General features: G+C 38.2%; 1 protein-coding gene across 1 annotated transcript; it reads right to left on the bottom strand.

Annotated features, from left to right (window-relative positions):
* Positions 1-1,771: 1,771 nt before the first annotated feature.
* LOC101734646 (prolyl 3-hydroxylase 1-like) lies at positions 1,772-23,917 on the bottom strand. Its single transcript, XM_031906508.1, is given in 11 exon segments — positions 1,772-2,818; positions 4,295-4,435; positions 5,093-5,168; positions 5,780-5,897; positions 7,674-7,824; positions 8,469-8,564; positions 18,605-18,743; positions 19,411-19,463; positions 21,094-21,183; positions 22,157-22,296; positions 23,790-23,917. Coding segments are annotated over 11 exon segments (1,365 nt in total). The 5' UTR covers positions 23,914-23,917; the 3' UTR covers positions 1,772-2,581.
* Between the last annotated feature and the right edge of the window lie 3,417 nt (positions 23,918-27,334).

Here is a 27,334-nt window from a genome sequence, read left to right as displayed (position 1 = left end):
AAAATGATAAAGTATGAGATGAGTATGAGTATGGCATCTTACAGCAGCCTCTCTCTGGCATTTGTCAAAACCCACAGATTGCCAGCCCAGGCCTGACACTTTTCCGCTTTCATGGAATATTTTTGAAACCCTGTTCTACTAAGTTAAAGACCCTGGGCATGCCACCAATTAAAATCACAATCCCCCACACACACCTCCTGAAACATAGACCAGGAGACCAAAGAGTGATCATTATAGAGCAGGGATCCCCAACCTTTTTTACCCATGAGCCACTCTCAATTATAAAAAGAGTTGGGGAGCATCACAAGCATGAAAAATGTTCATGAGGATACCAAATAAGGGCTGTGATTGGCTATTTGGTAGCCCCTGTGTGGACTGGCAGCCTGCAGAAGGTTCTGTTTGGCAGTTCTGGTTTTTATGCAACCAAAACTTGCCGCCAAGTCAGGAATTAAAAAATAAGCATCTACTTTGAGGCCACTGGGAGCAACATCCAAGGGGTTGGGGGGCAACATGTTGCTCAAGAACCACTGGTTGGGGATCACTGCTATAGAGTATTCATTCTTTGTACACACAGAACAAATAGATGCACTGATGAACTCCATTGAGTTACTCATGTAACAAGCTCATAATAAAAATAAGGAATATTTTTAAAAAATTGGGCAAATACCAAACTGAATCTGAACCTTTATTTGCATATTCAAATCTGAAGAAATTGAAAATCTTAATTATCTCCTTTAGATGTTCAGTGGTTTAGAGTCATACAACTTTATACATAATGATTCAGCTCACTTGGCAATATGTTTGGTCAACTCCGTTGATGTTCATTGAAATGTATAAAAATTATACAGGGCCCAGTATATAAAGGGTCTCTTGGGGAAATTTGTCGCGGGCAACTAAACTCCCTCGTGTGCCAGAGCCCTTAGTAGCTGTGGATTTTAATGAAATTTTGTTTCGTACAAAATTTGGTGCGTGTATGGTGGATCGATGAGACGACATCGCAAAGGCTGTGGATATTGGTCGTCTCGTCAGTCGGGCAGGTTAAAAGATTTTGATGCCGCCCGAACAAAATCTACGTTCAGGACTGAATTGGCAGGTGGAGGTAGAATTCATATTGTTTCTACCTCCAACATCAGACAAATCAGTCATAAACGTCAGTGGGGGAAACGAACGATCTTTCTTGCGACCGTTGGTCGCTGGAAAGGTCAGAATTGCCACATGTATGGCCACCTTAAAAGACCAAATTTAATAAATCATTAGAATTACAGTATTTAGAGTATAAGCAGAATTTTCTAAGGAAGCTCACAGATTGCGTAAAATATGTTGGAGACTGTAGGAGCTCTTTCACCCTATGATGTAAACAATGCTAACTTGTCCTGCATTCCCTCATAACTGAGACTTCCCATGCCATTTATTAGCTTAGTTACTCTTCTTTGGCCATTTTCTATTCCATAAATATCTTGGAGACTAAAACAGCACTGAATACTCTCCATATATTCTACATATTCTTACCAGCTTCAAGCTGCTCATTGCGATTGCTTGCTACAGCAGTTTATAAACAGTTACTGTCCAAACATAGTCCCATTAAAAATGTAGGTGGCTTGCATATTTTAAATCTGAAACATAAGAACTTATATTTATCATCATTGAATCTCATCTGTCGCAGATCCCCCCCTCCTGCAAGGGTGTCACATCCTGGAAGAAACAATTAGCCTGCATAGAAAAAAAATCACTGTAAATAATAGCAGCCAAGTGTAGAAGACATCCTCTATACCCCAAACATTGCCAGTTTTTATTTATATGAGCCACAGTTTCAAGTCATAAAATAGCACATTGACCAATTTCTCTCAATCATTCCGCAACCACATAAACATACAAACCATGTGGAACAGTGTAACATGAAAAACTCACACTTGGTTGTTTTGCAAACACAGGCTATTCTGCAAGACCGGCTCCAAATAAATACACAACCAGTGTAGGTCCTAGATTATTACACTGTTCACTGAAACTACAGTTGACTGAATATCTCTGCAACAAAAACATCAGGACACAAAGAAATTCTGCCTTCAAAATTCATTTAAAAATATTTTGAGCCCAATTGGTCATTTTTTCTAATGTTCGATATTAAAAGTTCAGTATCTATTTTCCATGAAAGGATCAAGGCAAAAAATTAGGTATTCCATCATAACTGTCACCCATTCTTGTAAACAAGTGGAAACAACAAGCAAACTAGATATTTCCCCTTGGTATCCACTTATTGCATGGGACTGCAGGGCCTGGTTTAAAAACAGAAAAACTTCCTCCTGTAAAAAAAGAAAAAGATGCAAGTTGCAAGCCAGAATGCACACTGTTAGGTTCTAGCACGAACTGCCTCTTGGAATTGAAAACTCTTTATAAATTTGTACATGCAACATTCATGACTCATGAGTCATCTCTGCCGTTGTGCTTTTCTTCCAGGAATGATTAAAAACAAAATGAAAAACATTAACGTTATGCTTTGGTTTTTCATTAAACTTTTTTTGGAAATGTTATCTCCCTGGTTCAGAGCAGTCTCCGAGGCACAACCAAAAGTCCCACATTAATGTTATAATTCTGTCTTGGGTTTGGAGTCCACAGGTGGTCCGCGCACGTGTTCTATAGAAGAGTCTGTGCTTTCTGCAGCAACTGAATCTGTAGTATCTGATGGTGATTCTGAGCCAGACTGTCTCAGATTGGCTTCCCCTAGAGAAAGTGGTTCTGCTGTTTGTTGTGCCTCCTCCTGGGACAGATCTGCCTCTGGACTAAGGAGCATTTTTATCAAGTCATCAGCTTGAACTCTTTCCTAAAATAACAACAAAAACAACATAAGAAACAAAACTGCTAAATCTTTTGGTTGATTTTTGCCTGTCAGTGGTGTGTGTGTTTCAGGAGCTGCACTATAAAAATGAAGAAGGCAGAGGGGAAGCTTTCAGTGCCTTGTAACATTATGGTACACCAGGCATTCCCAAGCTTGGGAGGGACAGAGGGGAACATTTTCAGAACTGGTCCTCCAACACAGTTGAATGATAGTTGCCTGCTCCCTTCCAGTGCACTTTTGTTTCAGTAGATTACTGCTTAGACACTCATTCATTTCTAGAGGGCCAAATCCTAGCATTTCAAGTTTTTTGGTCACTGAGCTTTCAATGGGATCACAGATCCAAGTAGATACAGGAAAAGGTGATGTACCGTAATCAGCTTGCAAAAGGAACTAAAATGTTCTGAAAGCTTGCTATGGTTATCTTAGTTAGCCAATAAAGGTATCACCTTTATACCACTTTTGTTATTTTTTAGATCCAAGTACCAATACCCTGAGAATGAGGTTTCTTTATAGAGTTGATAACAAGCAGTGCCATATATCTAGGCATCCGGTACCATGTCTAATAATTATAAATTTGCACTGCTAGTTTTTAGTTTATGTAAAAATAAAAAATCCACTAGAGAGCCAAATGCGTTCTGTGTTGTTTATTGGTTTATAGATGCATGTGTTATGCATTTCTAAACCAATAAACAACATAGAAGGCATTTGGCTCTCCAGTGGTTTTTTTTAGTTTTACATGGTGCTTATTGAAGTGGGCCTGGTGAAACCTACATCACTGTTTGATTGAGCCCCTTCACTGAGTTTTACACTTTGTGGCACACAGGTTGTGTCATAGTTTTTAGTTTAGTATCATGATCTGAGACTTGAAACTAGTGGTACTTCATGTTTGTAACTTGCATTGTTTACTTTATAAATTAATTTGTAGCCACAAGCAGGTTACCTGCTTTTCTGTGGGTAACCTGCTGGTATCCGACCCACTGCAGGCTGTGTGTGTATGACAGGGACCAGGGTTAATGTGACAAATATGTTTTATCTGCAAGAGGTGCAAACACAATATGGCTACCTACAGAATGGCCTACCAAGTATTCACAGTGTGGGCACCACTAGAATAATGCAGTTTAAATGTTCCAGAGTGATTTGCATAATACTCAGCTGTGTAACCCAGACAAGTATTGGGTTTGGGCTTAAACACAAAATACAAATTTAGCCCATGCTAATAATACTGTTTTTCCTTCTTCTGTATATAATGTAATAGTGTATCACTTGCACAACGTCTGTGAATGTACTCAGTAGAAATGTTAGTTAACTTTAAATCAGGTACTTGAAGGGCAGTGTATCATTTGTACCTTGGGATGAGGTTACTCACTGTCATAATTATATATAATGTGCATAATTAAAATAGCACCTTTGTGCTATAATGCCTAAAACAAACAAAGCAGCATAATCCTGCTATTAATTTACCCTCTCGTTATGACGGGGATCTAGAGTGAACCATAAGGCAACAGCGCACCGCTGGCCTTTAGTGACGGCATTTACTCCGTGAGGATTTTCTTCTCCAGATGAGAATCCCACCATTCGCCCGCACTGTGGTCTCACTTCAGCCTAGAAACAGCATATAGGTCTGATTGAATAAAATCCACATTTAAAAGAAAAAATAGAAGGCATTCAAATCTATACCCATGCCAAACTGATTAAATCTTAAATAAAATCTAAATCTATAAACTTGTGGAGCATGGAGGAGCACACACCAAAAAAACCACAACATGTCTGGGTGCAGGTAAAATGTATACTTGTAAATATCTAAATCCTTTAAAAGGACAGCATTCCTCCCATGCTTTGAAAATTAAAAAAGGGTCAATACAGGGTATTCCCCTAATCTGCCCAAGAAACACCCAGTTATTTCCGATCAAGCCATAACCTCATCCATGTGAGCCATGGCCTTTCCTTGGGTCCAAGATTAAAATTTTCCCCACCAGGATCAAAACAACTGGGAGGTCCACATATATTGGCCAATAAACTGTGGACTGTGGACTCCATTGGAAAGACCATTTTTATTGGCTTTTGTGTGGCCACAATAACTCTAAAACAACCTGCCAGCCCAGTGTGATAGTTAAGCGCACAGACCAGCTGGCCGGCTCACAGATACTGCTTGCCTTGGCAGTGGTTTGAAGGACTATGGATTAATAAGAAACAAAAAAGGGCAGGGTTTAGTGAACAGAACCAATATCTGCATTAAACAGGGAGGAGCAAAATACTTACAGTTATTGTCTTTGCATCAAGTTCTGTAAAAATAAAATTTCCTCCTTCAAAATCCCCATTTAGATATAGTATGGCGCTATAAGAAAAGGAAAATATGATGGTGAATCCATGTTATGACTTGCACGCGCAGTTAGTAAATGGGCTGCCAGTGTATGGTCTGATCTTCGACACAGTACAAGCAAAATATATACATTGTGCCTACCCAGCTATTATATTGAATTTTATGCAGAAATTTAGATCTGCACACAGTGACACTATGACAAAAAGAAAAACGTTTATAAATATTTTTAAATCTGAAAATGCATAGGTAGGAAAAAAGTAGGTTTTAAAAGGGATCTATAGCCTAATTATGCAAGCCCTATTTTTTATCTTCTAGAGTTAACAGGAAACAACTTTTCCATATAAACCTATTACTAATTCTGTAAAAATTTCAAGAAACAAGTACTAATTATCCACTTTAATCTGCTTCTTGATGCCATTTTCTAGAGCTCCTGTAAAGCTACCAGCATGCCTCTGCTCTGTTTGAAATGTTTGGTCCAACCCTTCCTGAACCCCCTGCTTTTATTGAAAATATTTGCAGTGGGAACACAACTCCCCCCTATCAGCTGAAAAAGGACATTCAGAACTGGCATTCCGTGTTATTGTGTATGGCAAGGTAATGGGTGTATGGTCATATCCCACATGTACCTGTAATCACGGAAAGTATAAGCTGGATGTTCCTTTATACACATATTTGCTTCTGCATTTAGAATGCAATTGTCAACATGCACAGGATGACTTAAATCCTTTCTTCCCTCCTGTTTCTCTGTAACACAAAACAAAAATATTTCAGTAATGGAAATTGTTGGGTTATATGAATTCTCCATTCCTTGCAGCCTGAAGCCTCCAATATTTCTAAAATCCACTCAAGGAAGCCCCTGTAACACTGCCTGACTAAACATTTATGCTCATAAGTGGATACACACAGTGTCGGACTGAGATGGCAGGGGCCCACCAGGAAACCCTGGACCATGGGCCCACTCTCAAAACTTTAATTCCTCCTCTCCTCCCTCAGACCCTTTATTATCCTAGTCTCTTTTCTTTACATACTATACTCTATTCTTCCATCTATCAAAGTTTTCTTGTCCCATACTAAAATAGGGAATGACCATGAAATAGGCTAAATAGTTAGAAGCAAGAGGGCCCATTGACACCTGGGCCCACCGGGAGTTTTCCTGGTATCCTGGTGGGCCAGTCCGACACTGGATACACACAACTGTTCCTTCCCTCCCGTCCATTCATTTTGTGTCCATTTCTTTACCCTCCATCTCCTCCACCACTGCTCCTTCTGCTTATCTTTTTAGCTTGACTTACTCCCACCTTTCTGTCAGCTACTCTTTTGCCGGCGCCCACCTTACCATTCAGCCCACTCTCCTGTCCTGCTGCTCACTCCCTCCAGCTGTCTCTCCAGCCCCTTCCTCTTTACAGGGTATGTTCGGTTCCTGTTTCCAGCTGTGATGGATCCGAGCACCCATGGATGAGAGCAGCAGTGGCAGGAGAGGGATGGCAACACTGGTCCCTTTCAGTTATAAATAGCACGGATATAGCATTTACAATTTACAGTTTGGTCTCATAGGGAAATGACCAAACTGTAGATACAATTTCAAGCAGCCTGCACTTACCTCCAGAAGAATCATAAACATTTAAATTTCAGGTGCTGCACCAAAGTTGTGTATCATAGATAAATATTGAAGGAAGGTGCACGCCCCATTAAAAAGTCTTTTATTAATTCATAATAAAGTCAATGTTTCAGTAATTTTTTACACCTCAAGACATATTGGCAGTAACAATGCTTACTAACAAATTTACAATTTAAAACCCAGTAAAACCACACCCATCTTAACCAAAATTAGGTTTCAAGGCCCAAGGTCCAGTTCACTCCCTTAAAGGCAAGGTAAATTCAAACCTACACCCTGAAAGCGGACCAGATAGGTCATATGGAGCATTAAGCCACACAACCATCAGTACAACATTACTCCAAAGTATACATACATATTCATATAATAATGAATACATAACCATAACCACCAATTCATTAACCCTTAGTTGAAACAGTTGCTTCTTTATCCAGAAGGTCTGATATTGCAGTAATAGATGTGATCTGTCACTCCCATATCTTGGTACTAGGGATGTGATCAATTGCAATGTACCAACATGTTGTAGGATTATGTATTTAAGAAATGTTTGGCTTCAGGGTGTAGGTTTGAATTTACCTTGCCTTTAAGGGAGAGGACTGAAAGGGTTAAACTTGGAGTCTGGGCCTTCAAACCCAATCTTGGGTCAAGTTTTAAATTGTGTAGTTGTTAGTAAGCATTATTATTGGCAATATGTCTTGAGAAACACAAATGTTGAAACACAAATGTTGACTTGCAAAATTATAAAAAATTTTAAATGGATGCTCACCTTCATATGATATTAAGACAGATAGACAGTATGTAACTAAATGTTGGTTTCTTAACATTCTGACCTAAATAAAAAGCTAATTTAATAAAACACTGTCACCATACCAACAAAGGAATAAAGGTGAATAGTTTTATTTTACCTTCAACAGCAGTTCGGCAGACGAGGTGGGAGTATGAGAAGTAGAGTGGGCTGTCCAGTCGAAAGTATGACTCTACCACTCTTCTTACTTTATCGGTAACATTATAGTATAAGAGTGCGCTGCTTAAAGGGACCTTTCCCTCTTGCCCCAGCTGAAAACAACACAATAAAGATTTGACTAATGGATATCTGTGCTTATTGACCAATACAACTGACACAGGATCATGCAGAAGTCCACTTTTAAATTCAAATAAAGATTTTTGACTTATAACATGCAAGATATCTAACGTTAATGTTTAGAGGTGTGGCTGGGGGTTAGCACAGAGACACATTTAACTGGAAATGCATACACCACATGTAAAGGTGGCCATACACAGGCAGATTTTAGTTGCGATTCAAGCACTTCAGACCATTTGGCAGCTTATCTGCCCGTGTATGGGAACCCTCGACTGGCCTACCTACCTCTCATTTTCTGCATACAGGAAACTACTAACCCCCTGATTGTTCCATAGAAGCATCCCCTACAGTGTCTGGTCAAGTTCATCAACCAGCAGCCCATTTTAATGGACTACCATGAAGTACCATACAGGCCATGATTGTGCAAAATACAACCTATCTTACTAACTGGCAAAAAACTCTGTCTGCACCTTATTCATTTTCCTCTGTTACACATTACTAGCTCTGTTTTCTCTATTCTTGCCCTAGGATACAAGCCACAAGTCATACAGCCACTCTTTCTTTCTGTTATGTAACACATTTTGCGTAGCTGAGAAAACACAAGCAGTTCAAAACAAACCTTAAGTGCTTTGTACACAGTAACGCCATGAAACTTTTCATTTGGAGTATGAGGGGAGGTTGTGCCACGGTACCCATCACCAGCTGAAGCGGCTGCCTGAAACAGAACAGAGGCCTAATTTTAGAAATACTGTAAGAAAAAGCATAGCCCATCAGCCCCTTAAATGTATAACACTAAAGAGAAGATGGTTTTATTGTTATTTTTTAAATTTTTAATAACAAAATTCATTCAATAACAAACCTTATAAACAGCATGTTCTAAAGCCACAACATCCCATTACTTACAGTGGCTTGCAAAAGTATTCGGCCCCCTTGAACTTTTCCACATTTTGTCATATTACAGCCACAAATATGAATCAATTTTATTGGAATTCCACATGAAAGACCAATACAAAGTTGTGTACATGTGAGAAGTGGAAGGAAAATCATACATGATTCCAAACATTTTTTACAAATAAATAACTGCAAAGTGGGGTGTGCGTAATTATTCAGCCCCCTGAGTCAATACTTTGTAGAACCACCTCTTGCTGCAATTACAGCTGCCAGTCTTTTAGGGTATGTCTCTACCAGCTTTGCACATCTAGAGACTGAAATCTTTGCCCATTCTTCTTTGCAAAACAGCTCCAGCTCAGTCAGATTAGATGGACAGCCTTTGGGAACAGCAGTTTTCAGATCTTGCCACAGATTCTCCATTGGATTTAGATCTGGACTTTGACTGGGCCATTCTAACACATGGAAATGTTTTGTTTTAAACCATTCCATTGTTGCCCTGGCTTTATGTTTAGGGTCGTTGTCCTGCTGGAAGGTTAAGCTCCGCCCCAGTCTCAAGTCTTTTGCAGACTCCAAGAGGTTTTCTTCCAAGATTGCCCTGTATTTGGCTCCATCAATCTTCCCACCAACTCTGACCAGCTTCCCTGTCCCTGCTGAAGAGAAGCACCCCCAGAGCATGATGCTGCCCCCCCATATGTGACAGTGGGGATGGTGTGTTCAGAGTGATGTGCAGTGTTAGTTTTCCGCCACACATAGCGTTTTGCATTTTGGCCAAAAAGTTCCATTTTGGTCTCATCTGACCAGAGCACCTTCTTCCACATGTTTGCTGTGTCCCCCACATGGCTTGTGGCAAACTGCAAACGGGACTTCTTATGGTTTTCTGTTAACAATGGCTTTCTTCTTGCCACTCTTCCATAAAGGCCAACTTTGTGCAGTGCACGACTATTAGTTGTCCTATGGACAGATTCCCCCACCTGAGCTGTAGATCTCTGCAGCTCGTCCAGAGTCAGCATGGGCCTCTTGGCTGCATTTCTGATCAGCGCTCTCCTTGTTCGGCCTGTGAGTTTAGGTGGACGGCCTTGTCTTGGTAGGGTTACAGTTGCGCCATACTCCTTCCATTTCTGAATGATCGCTTGAACAGTGCTCCGTGGGATGTTCAAGGCTTTGGAAATCTTTTTGTAGCCTAAGCCTGCTTTAAATTTCTCAATAACTTTATCCCTGACCTGTCTGGTGTGTTCTTTGGACTTCATGGTGTTGTTGCTCCCAATATTCTCTTAGACAACCTCTAAGGCCGTCACAGAGCAGCTGTATTTGTACTGACATTAGATTACACACAGGTGCACTCTATTTAGTCATTAGCACTCATCAGGCAATGTCTATGGGCAACTGACTGCACTCAGACCAAAGGGGGCTGAATAATTACGCACACCCCACTTTGCAGTTATTTATTTGTAAAAAATGTTTGGAATCATGTATGATTTTCCTTCCACTTCTCATGTGTACACCACTTTGTATTGGTCTTTCACGTGGAATTCCAATAAAATTGATTCATGTTTGTGGCTGTAATGTGACAAAATGTGGAAAAGTTTAAGGGGGCTGAATACTTTTGCAAGCCACTGTAAATTAAAGTGAAGGCAACACTATCAGGCACAGCTATGACAATATGATAACAATGCGGACAGCATAACCTATCAACAATGTTATCGTACCTGCTGTGCAACTGGCACATCCCGAGACCGAAACACCATACTGTCACACTGACAAGAGACTCGTCAACAGTCTCTTTCCAGTGGGATCAGATTCTTTGTTGCAGCAGAGCCCCCATAAAATGGGCAAACATATTTCAGCCAGTGCTTTCTCCATTTTAGTCTGGGTGATTCTGTGATGGTCTCTTAGGATATTCTGGCCCACCAAAATATGTCACACAAGGCTGAGATTTATAAGAGAAATGGCAACAGATTGTTCTGGGTTTTTGAGTTATTAATTGGGTAGCAAGTATACAATGGTTAGAAGAATAACCTGGGTATGGCACCAATAGTTGGTTATAATGTGACATTTAGAAACATAAGAATGGATATGCAATAGCCCTCCAACAGAACCTTTAGCATCAGCATTAACAGTCCAACTGCTCTGCCCAGAGAGGGCAGCAGCAACACCACTCGATGCACAGAACAAAGTGCCACAGGCCGAGATTCAGTAATAATCACCGCACTCAGCTATAATAACAAAATACAAAACAAACAAATACAAAAGTATCGTAGAAGTGATACCTATATTGTTCAACAATAAATGTCCAGATCCCTGGACTATTAACAATCCACCATACGAGATGGCCTGTCAGTTTGCGGGAAAAAATCATGGGGTGGATCAATTAAGAAATCAGACTGTTAATGGTGTTGCAAAGTTACGCTGTGGAATTGATATGTTGAAAGAATTTCTCAAAAAAGGGGCTAGACGGATTCATTTATTATTGGGTACACTGACTCCACTTGGCCTTGGGAATATGGATTTCACACAATCTTTCCTTAACTGTTTTTTAATATATATTTTAATTTCTTATAAGTGCTCACTATGAGTATCTATCTTCTTTTGCAAGTGCTTAAAGTGATTTGTAACATTCATTTTATTAAAATTAAGTAATACCAAAATGTATTTATTTTACTGATGTTAAAAAGTTGTATACAGGTAAATGTGGTCCTTTTAAGAAAAGCAGCAACTGTTTTGACAGCACCAACAAACTCTATTACACTCAGGGTCTGCAGAATATATGACAGACTGGCCATTAATATAGCACATTTAGAGCAATGCATCCATTCTACTCTGTTGTATAAGGGTACCAAAACACAGTAAAACAGAAATAAGTTGTGTGCTGGAAGTTGTTTACAACAAAGAGAAACTTTCATACAGTTTGTCGTTGCTACTTTGGGACATCAAATGTCACATGCACAGCCGCTGTGACATCACCCAGCCAGACTGAGGGTATGCCTGAGAAGTGTCAGTTGGACTTAACTGTCGTATCTGAAGACATCTCTTGAAGCAACAGGAGAAATCTTTCCAGGGCATTCTTCAGTACTATAGCGCAACCCAATCAAATCATGGGAGGTAGGTTTACTATTTAGAGTCTTCTATTGAATATATATACATTTTTTAAGGTCCACTAAAGCAAGAGAAAAGCTCAACCCTTCAAGCTCACTGTACTGCCCCTTGCGCCTCAGTCACATTACAAGGCACAACAGATGCCATTTTTGGGCTCCAGGGGCATTTGCTTTGTTCATCTACAGCCTGGGCAATGTTTATCCTTATCATTTCCCCTTTTGGAATAGTGAGAATGAATATAGAAATGTAGATGTTCACATGCTATATGGCTACAATTGGTTAAGGCAGATGTTTAACTCTGATCTTTATTATTTCCAGATAATTGGCATCCATATTCTGCTTGTCCTCAATGGACCAGTACGTTCAGTACTGCAGACAGTTATCCCTGGATATACAGACCTGAGAACCAAAGATATAACTGGCTTCCAGGGCAAGAACCAATAGGCATGTCACTGGTATATCATCCCTTACCTGTACACTGCTACAGGCAGGCAAATTATGGAGCATTTTATAATTGTATACAAACCATGGAAGCTTACAACCATGCTTACTATTCACACATGGCAAGCGCTGCAGCACAATATGCTAGGGCAATGGATATCTGGTACAGCCAAACACTCCAGCATCCATCCTTAGCCAGTGTCGGTATGCAGCCTATGGGCGGGAATAACCAAATCACTGGTCAGTTTCCTGGCACCCACACTCCAGCTACTGATGGCAGTTCAGCTATTGAGAAAACTGCTTTAACAAATCCAATAATGCCTGATCCAGGGGATCTTTCCTCAGCAGACTGCACCATTCAAAAAGCCCAGACTCAAGAACAATCAAATGTGAGTGGGCCAAATAAAACCTATTCAGGAGCTTTACTAGACGATCAGAGTAAGATCGAGCTGAAGAAAGATCAGTGGGTAAAGCAAAAACACAAGCTAGATAACAACAGCAGCAGTGTAGAAACAGTGAGCCTGAAGAGAAGAAAGAAAGAGGCAGGCTCCTCTGTTCTTGATGAAGCATCAAACTGCAAAAAATCAAATATCAAAGTGACTGAGCCAATACAGACCAGAGTGGAGATTGACAACCTAAAGAAAAAAATGCAGCAGGAGAGGAGGGAGGCATGCAAATACACCGCCCTGGGCAAAAAACAATATTTTAAACTGCGGCAGCGGGATTTAGAAATATCCATTCACTATGGCTACCCACCATATCAGATTCATGATCGCAAGAGCTATTTAACTCAAGATTAGAGTAGAAGGCCTTCTACTACTAAAGCATGAGTGACTTTTTAATCTTTTTTTTATATTATTTATTTAACAAAGGGTCATGGTGAAGTAACCATGAGTGACTCTGCAAAAGGAGATAGAGAGGAATCTATCCCATAGCCAAATGGCAGATATTTGCTTTCTTTTTTTTTATTATTTATTTAACAAAGGGTCATGGTGAAGTAACCATGAGTGACTCTGCAAAAAGAGATAGAGAGGAATCTATCCCATAGCCAAATGGCAGATATTTGCTTTCTTTTTTTTTATTATTTATTTAACAAAGGGTCATGGTGAAGTAACCATGAGTGACTCTGCAAAAGGAGATAGAGAGGAATCTATCCCATAGCCAAATGGCAGATATTTGCTTTCTTTTTTTATTTTATTTTTTTTTTAGTTTTTTTTATTATTATTTATTTAACAAAGGGTCATGGTGAAGTAACCATGAGTGACTCTGCAAAAGGAGATAGAGAGGAATCTATCCCATAGCCAAATGGCAGATATTTGCTTTCTTTTTATTTATTTAACAAAGGGTCATGGTGAAGTAACCATGAGTGACTCTGCAAAAGGAGATAGAGAGGAATCTATCCCATAGCCAAATGGCAGATATTTGCTTTCTCTTTTTATTTTATTTTTTTTAATCTTTTTTTTTTATTATTTATTTAACAAAGGTTCATGGTGAAGTAACCATGAGTGACTCTGCAAAAGGAGATAGAGAAGAATCTATCCCATAGTCAAATGGCAGATATTTGCTTTCTTATTTTATTTTATTTTTTTTAATCTTTTTTTTTTATTATTTATTTAACAAAGGGTCATGGTGAAGTAACCATGAGTGACTCTGCAAAAGGAGATAGAGAGGAATCTATCTCATAGCCAAATGGCAGATATTTGCTTTCTCATTTTATTTAATTTTTTTTAAGTTTTTTTTTTATTATTTATTTAACAAAGGGTCATGGTGAAGTAACCATAAGTGACTCTGCAAAAGGAGATAGAGAGGAATCTATCCCATAGCCAAATGGCAGATATTTGCTTTCTTTTTTTTATTATTTATTTAACAAAGGGTCATGGTGAAGTAACCATGAGTGACTCTGCAAAAGGAGATAGAGAGGAATCTACCTCATAGCCAAATGGAAGATATTTGCTTTCTCTTTTTTTATGATTTATTTAACAAATGGTCATGGTGACGTAACCATGATAAAGTCACGCAAGTCACACGGCATAATCACATTTTTCTTTGATTCTTTAGTGATTTTCTGAGTTTCCAGTTCTGCGTTGTACTTTTGATTAGTTATATCACTTGTGTTACCTTGATTTTGCATTTCTTTTCTTGCATTTTATTGCATTTGCAAAAAAATTTATTTTGCAGAGTGTAGTTTGGGTGTTTCCTTACCTAAAATGTTATGTTAGGTTATGTATAGCCAACTGAGGTGTTAAGTGACAGACTGGGCCCCTAAAAATTTGTGGCGCGTGATGATCATGATGTTTCATCTTGCCTGCGGATGATTTCATCTCCCCTGCTGATGCCACAAGGTTTTTTTTTTACTGACACCTCATTAGCTACCCTTTCAGGGCAGTTGCTATGGCTATATGTATTTCTGGGTGACATTTTAGGTTTTACTAGTGTACAGGCAGATATTTGCTTTCTCTTTTTTTATCATTTATTTAACAAATGGTCGTGGTGAAGTAACCATGATAAAGTCAATCAAGTCACACGGCATAATCACATTTTTCTTTGATTTTCTAGTGATTTTCTGAGTTTCCAGTTCTGCGTTGTACTTTTGATTAGTTATATTACTGTGTTACCTGGAGCTTGCATTTCTTTTCTTGCATTTTATTGCATTAGTCAGTGGTTTCATTGCATTTTTAGATTTGTGTTGCTGTTCATTTACTGTTCTTGCTTATTGATTGTTCTTGGTTATTTTACAGAACTTTGCTTGTGTTACTTTGACTTCAATAGTAATTAGTTCATAATCACTTTTTTGTATATTCAGTGACTTTAATTGCATCTTTATTTGTATTAATGCTCGTCTACTGGCTTTTGCTTTTTTTTTGCTTGTTCCGGATTGTTCCTGATTGTTCTTGCTCTTCATTGTCCTTGGTTGTATTTTTTTTTAGGGAGGTCTAGAGTTCAAGGGAGGGGTGGGGGTTGCCTTGCCAGATTTGTTTATCTTATCTGTTTTTTTTCTAGTCTCTGCCTTGCCTGTGTTGCTGTAGTTTGTGTTTGCATAGCTGTTAGATTTTTCTGGCTTCTGATCATATTGTGATTTACTCCATTTTTTGTGTGACTGATTGGGAGCATTTGGACTCGGGTGTTATATTAGTTTTGAAAATATTTTGTTGGCAACATGGCCAGAAAGTTGTTCTTGGTCGAAGAGGCTGCTGCACTGTATTGTGTAGTAGTAGCACGGTTAGTGCTCTTGAGGAGCCCATGGTTGGGGCAATGACTCCCTTCCACCACCGCCCCGCATCAACCGAAGATTCGCAGGAATACAGATGAAACTATACAGTCAAAAGATGTTCAACTAAACAGATAAAGGTAAATAGAATATATTTTGGGGCTAAATTAGGCAGGTTTTTTTAGTTGTTATTGCAATTTTGGGGAGAAATCTAACTTTGGATCTTTTTTTTTTTTCTTTATTTCAGGCCAAACCGCAAACTTCTATGGAGAACTGTGTCGACAATTCTGCATGCAGGAAAGCAAGAATGGCGCTGCTGAATAGCTACAGGTGTGCACTTCCAGAAAACATATAGTTTGTGGGGGTATTTCACAGGTAAGGGGGTGTTTACAAGTTGCAGATTGATATTTTAGTGGTTTTATTTCGTTGTTATTGCAATTTCGGGGAGAAATCTAACTTTGGATTTTTTTTTCTTTATTTCAGGCCAAACCGCAAACTTCTACAGAGAACTGCGTCTACAATTCTGAATGCAGGAAAGCAAGAATAGTGCTGCTGAATAGCATTGGTGTTTTATTCTCAAATTTACTTTGGACTTTGTGAGTGTGATAGTGTTTCAGAAAAAATAAAAAAAAAATTAAAAATATGGTATATGTTTTTACGGTATCTGTACGACAGGAGCTGCATTTAGAGCAAAAACTACACCACAACTAAAAAGATAGAGGTGTGCAGTTTCTAAAAATGTGTGACTTCTGAACAAGAAAAGTGGGTTACCAATACATATTTGGTTTTTTTGGATTCAGCAGAATCGGGGCTTTTACAAACAGTAACATTTTTGTAAGTTAATGTAATCGTTCTTGGAAAAAAAACCACAAAATATAAATACTTTTTTCTTTATTTCACTTTTTTTTAACATATTTCACTCAAAAAATGTGTTAAATCTCCAGAAAAAGTACAAAATTTTATTACAATGTTCAAGCCCAATTCGTTCGGGAAAAAACGGTATTTAACATGCTTTATTTCATGTAGGTTTTCTTGTCAAGAAACTGAAGCAAATGTAATGAGTGCAAAATGTCTAAAAATGGATTGGCAGTAGATGTTCAATTTTGGGACAAATCGGCTGGCAGTGAAAGGGTTAAGGAGACAGTTAAAAAAAAGGGATAAAGGATACGGTCTATAGTGAGTTTCTGGTCTGACCAAATACTACTCCTACTTACACAAGTACATGAAGACACACAAGACACAAGTGGAGGGAGGGAGGGAGGTAGGGGGAAGGTATGTATGCACAAACACAAGTGGAGGGAGGGAGGTATGCACATCCATCTGCACAACGAGCCAGAGTAAGTAATTGCTACAATAACTTGTTATTTACAAAAATTAAATTTGTATTAAGTCCAGCATCAAGAATTATTTTGCCCTTGTAACTACTATTGTAGTACTGTGGTGGGACTTGTACACTGGGGTCCAAGTACTTGATAATTAATATGGCAGCTTCCTTAGCGTTCCCAAACTTGCTTTTGTCTGCTGCTTTAGCATTTTTCTTTCCCTAAAGTTATCTATTTATTTATCTGTTATTTATTTGATTATTGAAACTTAGCAGAAGCTGCTGCATTTCCCACCCTAGGCTGATACTTGAGTCAATAGGTTTTTCCAGTTTTCTTAGGTAAAATTAGGTACCTCGGCTTATATTCGGATCGGCTTATACTCGAGTATATACGGTAACAAAAACAAAACATAATGAGGAATAATGAAGAATAATAAAGAACTGTGCTATTATCAAAAGTCAGACATACTAACAAACAATACAGCAAGAAAATAAACAATTCCTTTTTAGTAACATTCTGTTGCTATGGCAACCTGTGTGCTGAGCCCATACTACATTTCCCAGAAGTCTCTGTGAGCCTAAAATTGTGAACCCATGTTTGCATTTACTCATTTACTAATGAGTTTCCCACATATATGTGCATAGAGACAGATTAGTGGGCATACATAGCCTATTGCCGCCAAGTAGAACCGCAGGGAAATGTATAATTCCATACTACAGAGGTATAAGGGAACCCAGTTAAATGTCAGCAAAGACAATCGCTACAGTCACACAGAGCCAAGTGTGCAGATGGGAAAAAATGCGCACGGAGAGCATATAATTTTCTGACAGACCAAGGGGCATCGAACAAGATCCACCAGACTGATTTATTTTATTCTGCTTAGTATGTGCAAGGGTCCCTACTGGTAATTATGGTCTTTGGCACTTAAGTAAAGATTCACATTTTTCAAAACAACCGGAGTGCTGCTGTTTTCTTCATTTTTGTATTTATCTGCCCGGGCAGTGGGAACAGCGTGCACCTGGGGCTGCAAGAAGCTATTTTCACTGTGTAAGCACATGTTAACTGATTCTATGGTCTGACCTAAGTACCTGTCCTTCAGGGCACATTTAGTGGTTTATATTATTTCACTTATGTTATTATTTGGAGTTACTGCGCTAAAAGATCACATGCACCATCGGGGAAATCCCAGGGCTTACACGTGCCCAAAGGCACAGTAGGTAATTCAGAACAATTAGCCCTTATTGCCAAGGTATAATGCTTCACAAAACTGGCATTGTAAAAGTACCATATGATACAGAACTTCCAGGATGGAAGCCTGTTCAAGACCAGTCTTGTTGGGGAGCAATGAGACTTTCGATTGGTCAACTATGCAATATACTTGTGCCATAATCAAATTAACGACTTCATCCAACAACTTGATTTGCCAGTGTGACTTGTCCTACATATGCTGACATCGCTATTATCCCTGTCCCTCATATACAAGCACAAGGCAGAAAAGTGAAAAAAGGATGAAAACAGGAGTTGTGGAGACACAGATAAAATGTGTGTCACAAATGACCCGGGGTAAAACCACCAAATGACACGGAGTGTATGAGAGACTGTGTGATACCCAGGTCTGCCACACAAGTAACCAGATCTGGTACTATTTCTCTTGCACCCAGGCAGCTGTTTTCTACATTGTTTGGTGTGCCCCTCTAAGTTGTGTATGTATTTATATATTCAGTCTATTAATTAGTGTTCTCCTGAACACACACATATATATATATATATACATATATATGTATATATGTTCTAGAGAACACTGAAGGCAGCCTCACCTTCTCGTATTGTCCTTGTTAAATCTAATGTTTCTTTATTCTTCTCTTCAACAAGAGTTTCAATTTCTTTCATCAGGTTTCCAATCTCTTCAGTAATTCTTGCTGCTGTCTCCTTCTCCATCCTAAAGAATTGTTAGAAACCAATTTGTAAATTGAAGAAAAATCTTTGTGGACTGTAAACAATAACAGTATCCCTCTTAAAATGCTAATATGGTTACCTACACTGATTGCTCTTCTGGGGTTAAAAAGAAACTGAGGTTTGTACAAAAACAACAGGTTTTTAAATACCCATTTGCAAAAAGGAATTGTTGTTTGCTGTTTAAGGTAATACTTGGTGGTTTCTCGTTGAACTTAAATTCTTAATGGATTGTGTCAGTTTTCATTTGAAATATACCAGAGTGCAGTGATTCATGCAATATCTTGATTGAGAAGCAAGAAGTTTTCAAGAGTTTCTAAATGTCTACTGACCTTTTATTGAAATAAAACTGCTCTTCACTGGCAGAACCAGCAATGAACTTAGGATTGCATTTGCAGGTTCTGTTTGATTCCCCACATACCTTTGGTACATTATAGGGGGATCATGTAGGCACCAGTAGCCACCTGGATTGCCCAAGGGAGCAGTCACCCCTTCTAATAAAAACATATTATTTTTTTTTTTGGAATGGTGGTTCCAGGAGCACTTTGACAGCAAAATGGAACATAATGTTACCTATACCTGTCTTAATAAATTACTCTTCCTCAGTTCCTCAAACATTAGTTATTAATAAAAGCGGTAAATTAATTTCTTACTTTTGTTTTTCTCTGAGTCTTTTCGGCACAACATTTTATGGAGTCCAGCTATCCTGAAAACAAGAAGGAATACAACTGAGAGATACACCATGTTATCTATGTTATGTTTAAATAAACTGACAGTAAAGGTGGTTATACATGTTACAATAACAATCATTGGTTGCAGGAAAGATCATTTCTCCACTCCCCTAACTTTAAGAGCTGGATTGTCAGATATGCAGGTAAAAACAAAGGAATTCTACCCCTATCTGATGATTCAGCATTAACCTACGGCCGATGTTTGGGCACATTCAATGGTGCCCCCAAATCAAAATTCTTCCCCCTGGCTGATTGACAAGATGAACAATATCCAAGGCTTTTAGCGATATACCGATGATATAATTTAGAAAAAAACACAAGTGCTTAGAGAAGCCGAACATCTAACTCATTATAAGAGATGATGAATCCAGCAGAAATAAAACTCTAAATCTACTACTAGGAGGGAACATGCTTATCCACAGAATAATCTAATTATATCCAATCAGATTGTAAACGATAGTTTGTCAATGTTCTACTCTCTGGCTCAAGACCTAGGTCCTAGTCCCACACAGCATTTCAGGGAGTAAATAATTCATTTTATTTTGCTGGGTGTGATTAAGAGCAGGCTTTTTAAAATGATCTTACACACTCCCTTAAGCTGGCCATACATGCACCGATATAAAAATACAAAACACACTGTTGTGGGCTTCAAATTATCATCCCAATAATTTTCCCACCATGACGATTGCTCGTTTAGTCAATTGGACAGGTTAGAAAATTTCGGTTGGATAATGAGAAAATCTACGCAAGTATTGTGTATCTGAAGATATCCTTGGGGGAGCTACAATGCACTTCCAGAAAGTAATTTTCTTACAATTTGTCTCAACTATTTCATATTCAGAACATCCTCCAAATTATTATTATTAGGGCTTTATCTTACAATTTCAGTCTTAGATCGTTGCAGTTAAACATACAATCGATATCCAAACATTCACCGAAAGAAGACTAAAATCTGAACCTGTACGGCCACCTTTACAGAAAATGCTACATTCTTAGGGTGTTGGTATGAACATTTTAAATGCACACAATCAGAATGCTAGGAATGTTTACTTTACTGGCTAAATTGTGACACAGGCAGATTGTGGCCTGCGACCATTATCTAAATAAAGTTCTTGAAATTCCTATCAGAGATGCAGCAACCCTGGCCAATAGCTTTACTGCTGTATCAAACTCACCCTAGTAGACATATATTAAGAATCTGCATAAAACATAAAAATCAATACCACGGTTAAGAAGACCACGTAGTCTGGGTGTTTTTGGGTTATGTCTTACACTGTAGTTAAACATTTGGCCAAGCCCACACAAAACTATGGGGCTGATTAATCAAACCTCAAAAAAAATTGAAGAGCAATTTAACACTGCATCAGGTGGCAAGAATTCAAGGAGGTGAGAGGTCACTACCACCCAAATGATCAAAATGTTGTTTGCCTGCGTTTGGTTTTGCCTAATTAACCATATTATTGTTGCATATTTTCCCCTAATTTTCTTTATTTGTTGGATAACTCATATAAAACAGTGTCCTGATTTTCCTCCACCTCCTTTTATCTGTTCCAGATTTGTAATTTACAATTTACAGACACAATTATGCAATTTGCCGTTACTCACTGGGTCGACAAAAGGAATTCCAAAGGTGTCATATGCAAAGTAAAGCAGTTCTTTCTCGAGCAGACTGCGCTGAATATAACTATTAATATTCTGAAAAAGGAAAAGTAAGTTTAGCCTGAGACATTTTTAAACGCAGTGCCAATCACAGTATTACATACACACATATATAAACAGTGGAGGGCACTCACGGCCTTTATTTATGTAGCAATCCCTGCAGATTAAGAAGAAAAGTAGTAATAGCTGCATTAACTGAGATGCTTTAGTGCCCCCACTTTGGTTCTTTTGATAGCTCCAAATTATTCTGTATTAATAAAGCAATACCATGTACTTTATCCCAACTAAGACATAATTAATCCTTACTAAAGGCAAAACAATCCTATTAGGTTTATTTAATGTTTAAATTATTTTTTTTAGTAAACTGAAGGCATGAAGATCCAAATAACGGAAAGACTTAGGGGCACATTTACTAATACACGAATGTCCGAAAAGCGTCCGAATGCGTTTTTTTCGTAATGATCGGTACTTTGCGACTTTTTCGCGAATTGTCGCGACTTTTTCGAGCTCTCAATACGAAAGTTGCGATAATTCGCGAAAGTCATAATGGCAATGAAAAAGTCGCGACAATTCTCGAAAGTCATAATGGCAATGAAAAAGTCGCGACAATTCACAAAATTTGTAATGGCTATGAAAAAGTCGCAACAATTCACGCAAGTCGTACCGGTTACGAAAAATTCGCGACAATTTACGGGAAAGTCGTAACGGCGACGAAAAAAACGCAAAAAATACGAAAAAGTCGCAAAATGTTCGTTTTCCAATCCGAATTTCTTCTCATTCGGATTCGGATTCGTGGATTAGTAAATCAGCCCCTAAGTATCCTAGGTCCCACACATTATGGATAATGGGTCCCATTCCTGTACTGGATTTTATTATTTTCTCCAAATGATCTACATGCATTTGATCTAGAAGTCCTACTTGTTTTGTACAAAAGATCTGAAGGAAATGCTATTTCATTTGCCCTTACAAGCAACAGGCACACAGCATAAAATATTTTAAAGAGACTTACCTCTTTTGCATTTATCAACTTTGCTTCTTCCTCGCCAAGAACAGCAGCATAGTAAGCCAAATTCTGATTCATAACCTCATCATTAGGGAAGAATAGCAAGTAGGATTTTGCACATTCAATTGCTTTTGTGTAATTATTAGCTGAAAAAAATAAGTATTTAATTGCAGACTGACTGGAAGATTTAGCTTGCCATCCATAAACAACGGGAATTGTGCTGTGGGCCTTCCCTTGATTGAGAAGGATAGATTTTTTTTGTAGATAACTTTTCAACTCCAACTCCATACAGTACCAGCCTTTGTTAAAGCATTTACTTGTTTGGAAGCACTGACTATAAAAACATAGCTTTGTCTCTTTATTGGGGTTGGACAGGCATGCAGGGTAATAATGGTAAGCTCCATTATATGCAGGTTTGAATGCCTTCTTAGATAGATGTAACATTCAGGACTACAGTCAAGATCTGTTGTTAGTTATGTACATGTATGTCTGTTTGTGTGTGTATGCTCTAGGGTAGGGATCCCCAACCCCAACCAAGTCACACTCAGATGTAAAAAGAGTTGATGAGCCATAAAACTATGAAAAAAGTTCCTTGAGGATGCAAAATGTAGAATGTGATTGGCTATTTTGGTAGCCCCATGTGGACTGCTGGCCTGCAGAAGGTCTCTTCCAGGTTGCGTCCAAAACCTGCCTCCAAGCCACAAATTTAGCACCTACTTTGACGCCACTGGGAGCAACACCAAAGGGGTTGTGAGGAACATTTTGCATTTGGATTCAATACTTTATTTACCATAGTTCCATGAATACCTACAAACTTTTACTAGCCTATATTTATGCATATTCTAGTATAAATTTTAATAATCTGTTTATTAGTAATTTATGTTATTCTATTATTACTTTTTCAGTCCTTTGCCAACTGTAAAATTGATTTGAAATGTGCATTTTACTAATTTGTTTATATTCTGTATTTTATTATTCCCTGTTGGGATTTACTTGTTCTCTCAACAATTCTTGTAATTGTCTAACCAATAAACAAAAAAAAAAAGCAACATTTTACTCAAGAGCCACTGCTTGGGGATCACTTAGGATATCATTTGGAGTGACTTAACCTGATGAAGAGCTGTATTTGATTGACCTAAATTAATGATGTAACTGTTATATCTTAATCCCTAGCAAATGTCCATCATTATTTGAATGGAGAACATCAAAACAACTGCTTTATTGTTTCTAGTGCTATGATATTTATTTCTACATTCTTTTACTCTTTGCTTTGTATTTTATACCCTCTCATTTTCTCTGAATTTCACATTTTTCTGCTGCCTTCTTACTCTCTGCCTTTATCTTCTTTTCTACTACTGTTTCAGAGATGGGAACATATTTATTGTATAGACAAGTAAATCTGGAGCAGAAAAGTGTCCTCAGCCAAAGCAGACCACATGACACAAAGTTTGGCAATTCACTTTAGTGATAAGGTTATTCTTTCATTTCCAGTGTTGTGAGTTTTATATTAACGTTTTGTTGTCATTAAATGGACTGATCTGCAGTTACAGTAGACCATTTATACTTCCTGGAAAAGATATTCTCTTCCGGGATACATATTTAAGCATTGTTATTGCTAGGTGAAATAAAAAGAACTTACTGTTGTAGTATGCAAACTGCAAGTAGTTTAAATGTGAGGGGAGGAAATCTTCAAAAGGCTTTTTACTTCCTGGCTGTGATGCTAGCTCTGTTACACAGCTCTCCCCTAATTGAATCCTGTCCATGAGTTTTAAAATGATAAAGTATGAGATAACTTCTTCTCTCTGAATCTGGCCCAGTGTTTAATATAGCAGTGGTTGGAGGAAGATGTCAGTTTGTGCATAGAGAAGAAGAGTGCATGTTGAAGCTGGACCTTCTTTTCTGTATGTCTTCTATATGGCTTCAAAGTGTTTATAGTCGCAGCTTACTCAGTCCCCCCCACCAACCCAAAAGTAGTGACTGTTTATGGCATCTTACAGCAGCCTCTCTCTGGCATTTGTCAAAACCCACAGATTGCCAGCCCAGGCCTGACACTTTTCCGCTTTCATGGAATATTTTTGAAACCCTGTTCTACTAAGTTAAAGACCCTGGGCATGCGACCAATTAAAATCACAATCCCCCACACACACCTCCTGAAACATAGACCAGGAGACCAAAGAGTGATCCTTATAGAGCAGGGATCCCCAACCTTTTTTACCCATGAGCCACTCTCAATTATAAAAAGAGTTGGGGAGCATCACAAGCATGAAAAATGTTCACGAGGATACCAAATAAGGGCTGTGATTGGCTATTTGGTAGCCTCTATGTGGACTGGCAGCCTGCAGAAGGTTCTGTTTGGCAGTTCTGGTTTTTATGCAACCAAAACTTGCCGCCAAGTCAGGAATTAAAAAATAAGCATCTACTTTGAGGCCACTGGGAGCAACATCCAAGGGGTTGGAGGGCAACATGTTGCTCAAGAACCACTGGTTGGGGATCACTGTTATAGAGTATTCATTCTTTGTACACACAGAACAAATAGATGCATTGATGAACTCCATTGAGTTACTCATGTAACAAGCTCATAATAAAAATAAGGAATATTTTTTAAAAATTGGGCAAATACCAAACTGAATCTGAACCTTTATTTGCATATTCAGATCTGAAGAAATTGAAAATCTTAATTATTTCCTTTAGATGTTCAGTGGTTTAGAGTCATACAACTTTATACATAATGATTCAGCTCACTTGGCAATATGTTTGGTCAACTCCGTTGATGTTCATTGAAATGTATAAAAATTATTCAGGGCCCAGTACTATAAAGGGTCTCTTGACTTCTGGAATAAAAAAGGGGGGAACAAACTGCTATTAACTGAATGACACAGTGATAGGAAGAAAACATAGAAAAAGAACGAGAATTAAGGCTGGCAGAAGCCAGGGCATGTGGGTGTATGGTTTAGCGGCCAGGCCGCTCGTTTCTGCCCATACACGGGCCGATTAGCTGCCGAATCAGCCCAAGGGACCGATATCGGCAGCTTCTATCGGCCTGTGTATGGGGGCCTTTATTACTTCCATCTACAAAGAACAAAGCAGAACGTTTATTAAATAGGTCTTCCATGTGAAAAAATGTGATGTTTGCATACTGAAATAAAATGCTGAGCAACATTCCAGTACATTAATGAAAAGTAATCAGATTTCATTCAGATCCACATTCAGTTTTGGCCAATAATGTACAGATTGCAGGATGGATTAACTTGGCATGTAAGCAATTTAGTACTTTAGTTCCCATTCAAGAGCCTTTGCATTTGCAGGACACTGTACCTAACTGGCATTTCCCAGATAATATAGGCAAATAAGCTGCACAGCCACAAACACCAAAACCCTTCTGACCGTCCCCACTCCCTGTTCAACTGGCCAGAGTTCACCAACACTAGGCGTGTAGATAACTATGGATTTAGTAATCACAAGTAAGAAAAATTCCCACAATCACACCCATGTGGAAGTCATGTATGTTTAGCACTCAGTATTCAGGGAGAATGCACCCCCTTCAGGTAGAAGAAAGACAACTGGCACACAAAGCCATTCCAGCCATAACTTTATTATAACAGGTTAGGAGCTAGTCCTCAAGAATGGCCCATTAAGAAATCAGAAGAAGAGGAACTAGATCAAAGACAAACCAGCTGATTAAACTAGAAAATATAATAATTACACTCCACTGGTAAAAATACTTATTGCTCTACTTTGGACGAATAAGCATTTACTGGCAAAGTCAAGACCCGACTTCTAAGCAGACAACAAACAAATGAAACCAAGAAATTCAGCAATTCCACACACTTGTAAAAAAGACATTCTGGAGAAATACAACCAAATATATCTCATATTAAAAAAGAAAAATCCTCCTCCCACATACAGGCAGATGGGAACATGGACTTCACTGCTAAGCAGCCTCTCCAAAGCCTTGATAGAGCAATTTCCAGGGTGGGGATTGAGGAAAATGCAGCAGGAGAGGAAGGAAGCAAGCAAATACACCGTCCTGGGACAAAACAAAACAATTCTTTAGACCAGTGCAACAGGATATGGAAATGTACATCAAATATGGCTGCCCACCTCTACCGACCTTATAAGACCCATTTGAAGGGTCTGTTTGAATACAGAATAAAGGAGACAGCAGACTTCCACTACTCATAAAAGTACATGAGTGACCAAAGAGAAAAAAAGAGAGTCTATAAAAGGGATTTAAAATACTCAGATGGTGTTCACATGAATACAACCCATACACATGTAAAAATGTTGGCAGTTCAGGATAAATAACAATATCAAGATGTAATTGCTTCTTTCAAACCGCTGTTTAAGGAACAATAGTATTTAGTGCTGGAGCTTCTTTTAATAAATAAGAAGACAGATTTTCTTGTTTCTGCCAAAGTTATTTAGCTCTAGCAACCGAAAGGTGTTTTTATAGAATAACAAATTATGGAGTTCAAACAATTTCATTTACCCAAAAATCTCTTTAGTATATTCCACAACACAGGTAATTTTTAAGATGACCATAAGTTATGGCAAGTTTTAGGGCAAAACCAGTAGCTAGCAGAATCACATTTTATTTTAGAAAAATGATTTGATAACTAAGACATCAATCTAAAATGCCGGTCTCTCCAACTTTCTAAATAAATGCATCTATTAAAATTGGGTATGAATTGCAAACAAGAAGAATATTTATCTGTGACTGTTTGAAGAGGGTGAAGATCAGATGTAGATGAATTTCAAAGGTTTTGGGAGCTATAGTTATTTTCATTCTCTTAAATGTTCTGTTTCAAGCACTGATAACAATAATTGGTTTTGTTAAATTGTTGTTTTTTTTGTTGAATAGATCACAGACCATATTTAAATATAAAATAACTTTACTCCTTCTCGCAAACTGAATTTTTATTTTCCCAGGTAAGTATTTCACTTTCGCATATGAATTGCAAAAGTTGTTTAGGACGAGTTTAAGTATTCAAATAAGAAGACTATCAGTGACTGTCTGAAGAGGGTAAAGATCAGATGTAGATTAATTCCATCGTTTTTGAGAGCTATTGTTATTTTTATTTGGTCTTAAATGTTCCAATGTCTCAAGCATTGATAACAATCATGTTTTGTTAAACTCTTGTTTTTTATCAATAGACCTTAGATGATATTTATTTATAAAATAAC

This window comes from Xenopus tropicalis, chromosome 7 (genome assembly GCF_000004195.4).
Source record: "Xenopus tropicalis strain Nigerian chromosome 7, UCB_Xtro_10.0, whole genome shotgun sequence".
Lineage (NCBI taxonomy): Eukaryota > Metazoa > Chordata > Amphibia > Anura > Pipidae > Xenopus > Xenopus tropicalis.
The sequence above is the reverse complement of the archived record's forward strand: the minus strand, read 5'-3'. Positions and strand labels throughout refer to the sequence as shown.